At 27.0% G+C, this 12,110-nt stretch overlaps 2 protein-coding genes across 2 annotated transcripts; both read left to right on the plus strand.

Moving 5' to 3' along the window:
- Window positions 1–220: 220 nt before the first annotated feature.
- Window positions 221–1,415, plus strand: NCS54_00630000 (Putative Alcohol dehydrogenase; the record flags this gene model as incomplete). The annotated part of the gene is made up of 3 exons (XM_053151766.1): window positions 221–593; window positions 653–1,071; window positions 1,107–1,415. 3 exons carry the CDS (start codon window positions 221–223, stop codon window positions 1,413–1,415), a joined length of 1,101 nt encoding a protein of 366 aa, XP_053007741.1.
- Window positions 1,416–3,128: 1,713 nt separating this feature from the next.
- NCS54_00630100 (NAD(P)-binding protein) lies at window positions 3,129–4,174 on the plus strand (the record flags this gene model as incomplete). Its single annotated transcript, XM_053151767.1, has 3 exons — window positions 3,129–3,233; window positions 3,284–3,513; window positions 3,568–4,174. The coding sequence occupies 3 exons, from the start codon at window positions 3,129–3,131 to the stop codon at window positions 4,172–4,174; spliced, it is 942 nt and encodes a 313-aa protein (XP_053007742.1).
- Between the last annotated feature and the right edge of the window lie 7,936 nt (window positions 4,175–12,110).

Raw genomic sequence — 12,110 nt, forward strand, 5'->3', positions numbered from 1 at the left:
CTACGACGCGTACGCCGCCCCACAACAGGCCCGAGTGCACTCGCTCGGTATTGCGAGCTGGCTTGGCAATGGCTCTGTCCAAGTTATGTTGCCGAAGACCAATGAATGTATTACGATGGGTTCGCGGGATATACAAGTGTCCAAGTTACCTCTCATCAGCGACTGTCTTTGCCGCCGATTATCCACTCAGGCTCCCGAGCCCTTCTACTCCCAGCTCATCATGACTTTGTCGACCAACGACACCATTCGTGGTGTCCAATTCAATGGCACCCTTTATGAGGTTATTGTGACCGACATTCCCGCTCCTGTCATCTTGAACCAGACAGATGCCATTGTCCGCATCACTGCTGCTGGCATATGTGGCTCCGACCTTCACTACTACCGTGGCGTCGCGGGCGGTGGTGCAACCCCGTATACTTTTGGTCATGAAGCCATCGGCATCGTGTCCGAGATTGGCGATGCTGTCACAGGCGTGTCGCCAGGCGACTATGTCGTTATCTCTGACACGATAGGTGATGGCCACCTCCACTTGGATGTCGAGACGGAAGGCAATACATACTTCGGCGCTGGTGAAGGCGTTGACGGTCTCCAAGGTAAGCCAATCCTCTCCAAACCTAGAAATATCGACCAGATGCTTAATATTCAACAACAGCCGAGTATGCACGTGTGCCAGTCGCTGACCAAAACCTCATCCCCGTTCCCCTGACCAGGAACACCACCAGCCGCTCCAAGGAGCAGGACTACCTCACCGTGGGGGACATCTTTGCCACTGCCTGGTCAGGAGTCAGCTGGTCTGGTTTCGAGCCTGGTGACACTGTGGCTATCTTCGGTGCCGGTCCCGTCGGTCTGCTGGCCGCTCACTCTGCCAAGATCCGTGGTGCCTCACGTATCTACATTGTCGACCATGTCAAGGCGCGTCTGGAGCTGGGCAAATCCATTGGTGCCATCCCCATAAACTTTATCGAGTCCAATCCTGTTGAACAGATTCTCAGGCATGAGCCCAATGGTGTCAAGCGCTCTGTCGATGCTGTAGGGTTCGAGGCCCTAAACGCCATCTTCAGTACGAAGAGGGTATATTGATACGCCAACTTCTTGAGGTCACTCAGTCTAATGGCGGTGTTGGTGTTGTGGGCGTCTACGGCTCTGCGCCAGGTACCATCTTTCCTCCTGGGGCTCCCGTGATCTCATCCAACTTCACCTTCCCTTTTGATACCTTCTGGGCAAAGGGTGTCTCTCTCCGAGGTGGTGTTGTTGACCCTCGAGAGGTAGCTCCTGAGCTCGTTCGTCTCATTGCTAGTGGCCAGGCTCGGCCCAGCTTCATCACCTCTGCTGAGATCACCATCGACGAAGCACCCGAGTATTACCGACGCTTCAACCGCACCCAAGAGACCAAAGTTTTCATTCATTTTGACTAAGAGCGAGCATTTCGAAATCTGGGCCTTCTGGCTCAAATCCTACAAGTCTGGCTCTTACCTGGATTTAGCAAGCAGCGGTTTATAAAATACATCCGAAGTAGCTTGCCTACCATAGAGCTTCTGGGCTGCATTTCATCCCGATCCGTAAAGCTTTAGGCACTCCTTGAACTATACATTTTCTTTCTCAACATGATATATCTGGATGAGTCTGGGTGGATCATAACTATTGCAGCTTCTTGATTTTAGTTCAAGTTTGTATCTAGATAGCAACACGAACTTATATAAGATAGTGATTCATAGTCTAGTCTTGCTGTAGCTTCAATAGTCATTTTTATACTTCTGTTGTTGACTCACTACGTAAAGACGTCTTCATCTCGCGGTCTTGTTACAGCTCAATGTAATCTTCGAATTCCAAGTCCTTGTTCGCGAGCTTTATAGAATTGGTAAAGCTCTCAAATGGCCTCTGCTTGGGCTCACCGTTGTCAGTACTTTTGTTCTTAGATGGGACGGATAAATCTGCCTCCCTCTTTTTCGATTGTGAATCTCTGAGTAGCAGCAAAGAGTCTGCTACTCACAGCCTACAAGGGTTAAACTAGAACGCCTTCAAACAGCTAGCAAACTCTAATTCGGTCTTCTAGAGCAGTATGCGTCCTGTGAGGACTACTATTAGCCGTCAAATAGATAAGAACCAGTGTATTCTAGCAGGATGTCTCAGCCATGCTACGCACGGGAAAGACAACTACCCACGAGGATCCATTCCTTCATGTCAGAAGTAAAATCCCAGTGGGCATCGGAGACAATGCAGCCCAACGGATGTTTGCTGGGTCTATTTCTAGAGCGGCCTAGGCAGCCTTCTCCGGTCTGTATAGGTTCACATCTCTTCATGGAAAATCCGCGTCGATCAACGAGACGGAAGCACGGCGCGCGTGGAGATGCGATATCTGGCCAGTCTTAACTCAACTTTTGCCTAAGACGACATCTCGGACATAGCAAAAGGATCGAGTCTCGTTGTTCTTATTGTTAAGAATCTGACCTCCCCCATCGGGAGCACATTTACAGAGGTCTATAAGCCACACACAAGCCGGCCTCAAGGCGAGCTAACATACTTTATGCCTGATACCGTAGTACGCACCCCTGCAGAACTTGATACCCCCCCTCAACCATACCACCGGAGTCCTCGAGGGATCAGAGCGGCCAGTCTAAACAGGTACAGCGGGGGTTTCAACGTGTCCGGCTCATATCATGTGGCTCGGTGCGGGGTGTTTCTAATGTCCGGGAGAGGATTTGAACTAACAGAAAGGAGTCGGTCAACATGTTTGTGGGCCTCGTGTTACGACGCACGCCGACAAATGGCACGATTGGATCGGCGTGGCAACGCGGGATGAATATTGATAAGCAATTTGTAAAAGCTTGAGTAAAAATAAGGTTTTAAATCGCTCGCCCAAACTAGCTTAAATCGTTAATGGCGGAGCTTGCGATGCGGACTTGGAGGAGACTGCTATTCTTCCTAGCCTTAACAAAGCATGGTTTGAGGGCCATGCGGACTTTTATGTCAGCACTTCTCGCACCCTCATTTTGCATCCTTGGTATAAAACGGTCAAAGTGTGCAGTGCTAGATTTTGGTTCTTTAACTGTAAAGAACCTACACTCCAAAACTTTCTATACTCCGCTTGTAAACTTTCCCTGCCCGGTTCTCTCTTACTCAACTCCATCATGCCAGGGGTTGCAGTGGCTGGAGGCTTGGGGCAGCTGGGTCAGGCTATCGTTGACGCCCTGCTTAGTAATGGGAATTATAATGTCTTGGTTCTTACTCGAAAGGTGAGTTCAGCAGAGAGTCATATCCCGTAAAGGAGCTAATTCTGTCAAAGGTGCCTACAGTCACGGAGAGCGAGATCAATGCTTCTGTTATAGCGGTCGATTACAACAACATCGATGCACTTGCTTCCATTCTTGAGACGCATCAAGTGCAGATCGTCATATCGGCGATTGACACTTTGAATGGAAGCGCACCTGAGCTGAGCCTGATTCAAGCGGCTGAGAAGTCGGCAACAACAAAACGTTACGTGTCTTCCTTCTGGGCGCATGACTATCCTGATGAGTATGGTCTTTGCACTGTAGGGGCGATGGGGATTCCACTAACTCAGACCCACAGGTTCAAAGAGTACTTCTTCGCTAGGCCCAAGTACGATGCATTAAAAGTTCTAGATGCCACATCACTGGAGTACACTGCCTTCCGGATCGGGTGGTTCATAGACTACTACGTTGCGCCCTATGTCAAATCCCACATACGACCAGAAGGCTTGTTCGTCGATATGGAAAACAACGCTGCTGCAATTCCCGGATCTGGCACCGCCCCAGCCGTCTTCACACACAGCCTCGACGTGGCCCGTTTTGTCGTTGCTTATCTCCAGCTTCCCAAGGGGGAGAAAAGCGCATACATCTTAGGCGATAGGCTTACGTGGAATGAATTCGTCCAAATTGCTGAGGACGTCAAAGGAGTCAAGTTCAGGGTTACCTATGACTCTGAGAGCTCACTAGAAGCCGGCGAGATTACCGAGCTCCCCGCTCATCGACGCCTATACGAACATGTGCCTAAAGAACGTATCCAAACGATCTTGAGTATTTACGGTCGTGACTTTGCCATGGGAGGCTTTAATTTCGACCCCCCGCTCTTGGTTAACGATCTGTTTCCATCCATCAAGGCCAAGACTGTTCGAGAGTTAGTTGAGGAGGCGTGGGGCAAGAAACCAGCGTGGTAGTGCTCTAGATGACTAGATGAGGGAATATTACTATGTCTTTATTTATAGAAGTCTTAGCTTTATAACTAGTTAGTTTATATTAATAAGATATGTGGCATATACTTATTAAGGATATAAGAAATCTCTTTTCTTATATATATAAGTATTAAATAGATATTAATCTAGCTCTTAAGCTAGTCTAGGGTAAATAAGAGTATATATATTAGTAGGAGCAGCTAAGGCTAATACTTTAAACTTATATTATTTAAATTTGCAAGACTAGGTGCTTTATATTTTAAAATATTATAATTTTTATTAATATTTTAATATTACTTATTTATTATTATATTAATATAAGTATAATTTAGCTTATCTAGAAATAGAAAGAAATAAAATCTATATACTAATCTATAATATAAAGTTTACTATAACTTCTATATAATATATAAAAAAATATTTTATTTTTATTATTTTAGATTAATAATTACTTAGTATAAGATTAAAAAAATATAATAAATTAAATCCTAAGTATTATTAAATTATATAATATTATTATTATTATTTAAAATATAAGTTAAAATAAAATTTTATTATTTATAATAATTATATTTTAGTTTATAAAAAATCTATTATATAAATAATTAATATAATATTAATAATTATTATAAATTAATATAATTTATTTAATAAATAAAAAATAATTTTTAAATATTTAAATATTTAAATTTAAAATTAAATAAAAATTATTTATACTATTACCTTAGTAGTTATATTATATATCTTATTAAAACTTAAAATAATTAATTAATTATAATTAAAAAATTACTTAGCTACCTAAGGTAAAAATATAATACTTTAAAATATAATATATTATAAATATATTATTATTAAAATTACTATTACAATTATTATTATTTATATATTTATATAACCTAAGATATATATATTATATATTTAACTAGATAAGTATAATAACTTATACCTATAGGCTTTTATCTATTACTAAGTCTAATATTAAGCCCTAATATTAACTCTTTTTAAGTTTATAAAACTCTAATATTACCTCTAAGAAATAATCTCTTTAAAACCTATAATACTAATAACTCTTATTTCCTAATATAGTTATATTTATAGCTATATAGCTAAATCTTAGCTAGCTATAAGATTACTTTAATTCTCTTATTTAGTATTATAAATAGTTTTAATATTTATTATAAGTATTATAAGCTATACCTTATATTAATTATATTTTAAGTTAAAAAGGAATTTATTTTTATATTAATAAAAGGGTTTTTTACCTAAGCCTCTTTTTAAGAGCTATTAATAAAAAAAGCTCTTTTTTAATAAAATTTAATTTATTATTTATATTATAATTAAGTAAAAAGAGGCTAAATAAAAAAAAATATTATAACTAAAAATCACGAGTTTAATTAGTATTAGATTACTAAGTATTATACTTATCTTAATACTATAAAAGTCTTCATCTAATATTATTACTTATAGCTTATTAGAATTACTTTTTGTGCCTTTCTAAAGCTTATAGATCTCCTTATTAAGGTTAGCTTAATTATAAAGAAAGGTATACTAATACATATTAGCTATATTGCTTTAATTTATTAGTTAAAGATCTCTATAAAAAGCTATTATAATATCCTTAAAATATTACTAATTAGTTACCTGGTTATAAATTAATTAATTATTAATAATTATTATTAATTATAATTAAATTTTTTTTATATAGATAATAAAAGTATATTCTTTTAAGATTTTAATCTCTTTAAGTAATTAAGAATTATAAGAGTAATTAAAAGGTTAATATTATAAGGGAGAGCTATTATATAAAGGGGTTAGATTTTAACCTTTTTAATTAGTTAAGATATAAGCTCTTTATTAAAAGTATAGCTAATTTTAGTATAATATTAAAGTATTTAATAATTATATAAATAAGCTATATTAATTTAAGCCTATTAAGACTTTTAGCTTTAGGTATAAAGCCTTTATTATTAAAATTACTAAGATATAAATTAAGATTTTTTATTTTTTATTTTAAGTAATATATAGCGAAATTATAATTATTTAATATTAAGTTAATATTTTATTTACCTCTTAAAGGTTTTTAATCTTAGTTATTAATAAGGTAACTTTATATATAAGACCTTTTATTTCCTTAGAAAGAAACTATAAAGCTTTAAGAATTAATTTTAATAAGCTAGTTTTATATTTCTTACTTTATTTTTTAAGGGATTTAAACTAAGTTTTAACCTTAAGTATAATCTTTAAGGTCTTTAAAACCTAAGGCATTAAAGGCTTTATTATCTCTTTAGCTAATATTAAAGTTTATAGCTATATAATATATTTTAAAAATATATTTTCTAACTTAAAGGAAATAAGCCTAGCTCTTTTAAAAGCTATATTAATATTTTTTATTATAATAATTTATAATATATTATAAAAAAGTAAGAAAAACTTAGTTTTAGAAATATAAATTAGAAAATATTTAATTAATTATCTTATTTTTTAATTATAAGGTATTTAAATAGAATAAATTACTTAATATTAAAAACCTAAAATAAATAAAATATATAAAATAAAATAAAATATTTTTATAATATTTTTTAAATTTAAAAAGTTAATACCTTTTATAATTATTAAAAATTAAAAACTAATAAAAATTAATTAATAAATTAATTATATATTAATTAAAGTACTTAAGTTATTTAAAATTAATTTTATTATTATTTTAATTATTTTAAATTTATTATAATTATTTAATTATTTAAGAGATTATTTTTTAATATTAATTAATAAAATAAGATTAATTTATATTAATTATTTATTATTTAATTTTATATTACTTAAAATAAGGATTAAAGTATTATAATTAATATCTTAGTAATTTTAATAATAAAAGCTTTATACTTAAAGCTAGAGGTTTTAATAGGCTTAAATTAATTAGATTTATTTATATAATTATTAATAGCTGTAAAAGTCCTTATTATAAAGGTCTTTTATAAATATAATTCTAGAAAAATAGGCTTATAAGATATAAGCCTAGCATTCTATTACCCTATAGTATAGCTTTTGCGCTATCTTACAGCTTGCTTACCTAAGCTTTATATGCTTAGATAAGCAAGATATTAAGGAGTTACAATAATGCCCCTTTTAGGCAATATTACCCTTTTAGGAAGGGTCACGTGACTTCGGACTTAGGGCTCTTATAGAGCCCGATAAAGCCGGTAAAGCCGTGCCTTTCTATAGGGTATTTCCTATCTGGTTTTAAATCTCTTAGTTTAAAACCTTTAAGGGTTTCAGCTTCTTCTAACTATAGCTCGGCTTCTAGTTATCCGTTTCTAGCAAAACTAATAGGGTTTTAAAGCCCAGAATTAGAGCTATCCGACGGTATAACTTTTATCCGAATCGGGCTAATAGATTCCGATCAATTAGCTATATAAGCTATAAACCCTCTCTTAGAAATAGCTTCCTAGATCTTTAACCAATTCAACCAATAAGACTACCTATAAGAAGCTGGCCTTCTCCTTTATAACCTTATCTATTATTTTCCCCACTCTTATTACTCTATAATACCTTATCTAGCCAATCAGCTATTTATAAGGACTGATTCCACTGCCTATTCTCCTCCTATTTTAGTTACCTACCCTATACTATTTTCAGACTTTATAGTCTCTATTTTTCAGTCTTTTACAATAGCTTTAATAATATATTAAAGCTAGCTCTATTTATAATAAATAACTTATATTTTTTATTAATTAAAGAGGTTAAAATCTAACCCCTTTATATAATAGCTCTCCCCTATAATAATAACCTTTTAATTACCTTTATAATTCTTAGCTACTTAAAGAGGTTAAAATCTTAAAGAATTATACTTTTATTATTTTTATTAAGGAGGTTTAATTATAAATAATAATAATTATAATTAATAATATATTAATAATTATAATAGCTTTATATAGAAATTTTTAATTAAGTAATTAAAATAATATAATTAATACCTATTAATATACCTTTTAGTATAACTAAGATAACTTTAGTAAGGAAATTTATAAGCTTTATAAAGATATAAAAAATACTTATAATAAGCTATAAGAAATAATATTAAATAAATACCTTTAAAGTATTATATTAAATAAAGACTTTAATTTAAAATATATTAAGTTTATAATTTTTAATTATAAAATTTTATTTCTTTTCTTAGCTTTTTTTTATTTAATAATAATATTAATAAGAGAATTAATTTTATTAAAAAAGAGCTCTTTTTATTAAAGGCTCTTAAAAAGAGACTAAAGAAAGGATAAGTTCTTATTAATAAGGAAGATTAATTCCTTAGGGACTTAAAATATAACTAATACATAGTATAATTTATAACCCTTATTATAAGTATTAATACCTTTTATTATATTAATTAAAAGCATTAAAGAAGTCTTATTATAGCTAGCTAGGATCTAATTATATAGCTATAAGTATTATATTAAGAAATAAGGGTTATTAGTATTATAAGTTTTAGAGGAATTAATTCTTAGAGTTAATATTAAAGTTTAAATTTAAAAAAAGATAATACTAAGGCTTAGCGCTAGACTTAGAGGTAAATAAAGGCCTATAGGTTTAATTAATTAAATTTATTTTATTAAATATATAATATATATATCTTAGCTTATATAAATATATAAATAATAATAATTTTATTTATAATTTAATAATAATATTTAAAATTATATAATTTTATAATTTTATTAAGATTATATAAATTTATAATTATATTAAAATTAATATTATTAAAATTAATATTAAAATTACTATTATTCGCATATTTATATAAGCTAAGATATATACATTATGTATTTAACTAGATGGGTTTGATTAATTAAACCTATAGACTTTTATTTGCCGCTGAGTTTTAGTCCGGCGCTGAGCCCCGGCGCTAACTCTTTTTAGGTTTATAGAACTCCGACGCTGACTCCGGGAACTAATCCCTCCGAAACCTATAACGCTAATAACCCCTATTTCCTAATATTACGCCTATAGCTATATGGCTAGATCCTAGCTGGCTATAGCAAGACTTCTTTAATCCTCTTATTTAGTAGTATAAAAAATCTTTATAGTTATTATAAGTATTATAACCTATGCCCCGTGCCGCTTATTATCTTATAAGTCCTTAAGGAATTTAATATCTTCGCTAATGAGATTTTCCCCTTTCTTTAGCTTTTTTTTAAGAGCCCCTAATAAAAAAAGCTCTTTTTTAATAAAATTAAACCTTTTATTAATATTATAATTAGGTAAAAAAAAGCTAAGTAAAAAAAAGATATTATAACTAAAGATCACGAGTTTAATTAATATTAATTTATTATATTATATATTTATCTTAATACTCTTAAGGCTATTATTTAATATTATTACTTATAGCTTATTATATATACTTTTTATGCCCTTATAAAGCTTCTAGACTTCCTTAGTAAGGTTATCTTAGTTATATTAAAAGATATATTAATAAATATTAGCCGCGCTACTTTAATTATTTAATTAAAAGTCTCTATAGAAAGTAACTATTATAATCTCCTTAATATATTATTAACAAATTAACTAATTATTAATTAGTTAACTAGTTAGTTATAGTAGTTATTATTAATTATAATTAAACCTCCTCTTATAAGGATAATAAAAGCGATTTTAACCTCTTTAAGTAATTAAGAATTATAATTAGAAGGTTAATATTAAAAGGGAGAGCTACTATATAAAGGGGATTTTAACCTCTTTAGTTAATTAAGATATAAGCTATTTATTATAAATAGAGCTACCTTTAGCGCATTATTAAAGCTATTAATAACTATATAGATAAACCTTATTAATTTAAGCCTATTAAGACCTCTAGCTTTAGGTATAAAGCCTTTATTATTAAAACTACTAAGATATTAATTAAAATACTTTAATCCCTATTTTAGGTAGTATAAAGTAATATAATAATATTAAAATTAAATTTATTTTTTTTATAATTTTTTTATATATTTTTAAAATATTTAAATTAAATTATAAAATAAATTATTTATATTTTTTTATAAATAATAAATAATTAATATAAATAATAAAAATAATTAATTATAAAAATAAAAATATTTTAAAAATTAAATATAAAATTAAAAATATAAAATTATTATTAAATTATTTTTTATTAATTTATATTTAATATATATAATATATAATTATTATATAATTAAATTTTATATAATTAAATAAAAAAAATAATTAATTTTATAAATTTATTAATTTTAAAATTAATTATTAAATTATATTAATTTTATTTTTATTAAATAAAAAAATATATTTTATTAAAAAAATATTTATATTTTTAAATAAATAAAAAATTTTTTTTATTTTATTTAAATAATTATTATAATATATTATATAAATAAATATTTTAAATAAATAAATATCTTAATATATTATATATTAAAATATAATTAATCTTAAATTTCTAAGTATAATTTTAAAATAATTAAAAATTTAAGAAAAATATTTTTATAAATTTAATTTAATATAAAATATAAAAATAATTTATTTAAATATTTAAAAATCTTTTTTTAAAAAATAATAATTATTTATATAATATAAATATATATTTTTTTTAAATTATTTAATAAGAAATTTTTTTTAAAATTTATATTAAAATATATATAATTATATATTTTATTAATAATTTATATTTTATTTTATAGCTTTAAAGAATTAAAATTTATTTTTTTAAAACTTTTTAAAATACTTTTTTTTAAAAAATAAATCTTATAATAAAATATATTAAAATATTTATTTATTTAAAATATTATTATATTAAATATATTAAATAATTATAATTAAAAAATTTTATATTTTTATATATTAAAAACTATAAATATTAAATTAATTTATATATAAAATAAATAAAAAATATTAATATATTATTTTAAAAAAATTATTTAATTTTTTTATTATATTATAGTTTTATATATATATAATTTTTTTATATTTTTTATTTTTATATTTTTTTTTAAATTTTATTATTTTATTTATATTTTTAAAAATAAAAATTAAAATTAAAATTTTTTTTTTTAAATATATTAATTATTTTTTAAATATAAAAATTAAATTTTAAAATTTAAATATTTTATTAATATAAAATAAATTTTTAATATAATAAAATATTATTATTTTATTTAATTAAAAATATAATTTAAGTTTATATATATAATAATTTTTAATTAATTTATTTTTAATTAATTTTATTAATTTTTTAATAATTTTATATTAAAATTATTTTTTAAAAAATAATATATTTATATATTATATTTAAATTATTATAAATAATATAATACTTAATTTTTATTATATTTTATATTATAAAATATTTTTTATATTTTAAATAATATTTTTATTTATTAATAATATTAATTTTTAAATTATATAAAAATATAATAATATATAATTTTTTTAGTTTTTAAATAAAAATAAATATATTTTTTAAAATTTAAATTTATTATTTATAATTATTATTTAAACTATATTAAGTTAATTAATAAAATTAATAATTAAATATTTTAATATTTTAAATATAATATTTTAATAAAATTATTTTTATTTATTATATTTAATTAAAATATAATAAATTAATAAAATTAATTAATTAAATAAAAATAATAATAATTAAAATATCTTTATTATATTTAATAAATTATTATATTTATTATATATATATATAATTATAAATAATTTTTAATATTATATAATTTATAATATTATTTTATTTAATAATAAATATTAATATTATTATTATTATAAAAATCTAAGTAATACTTTTTATATCTCTTATTTAATATATTATAATTTACTTAACCCCCTCTCTAGTAATATATTTATGCCTTATAAGCCCTAAGGAAATATAAGATTATTATAAGATAGAGCCTTATCTCAGCCA

The sequence above is a fragment of the Fusarium falciforme genome, chromosome 5 (assembly GCF_026873545.1).
Source record: "Fusarium falciforme chromosome 5, complete sequence".
NCBI lineage: Eukaryota > Fungi > Ascomycota > Sordariomycetes > Hypocreales > Nectriaceae > Fusarium > Fusarium falciforme.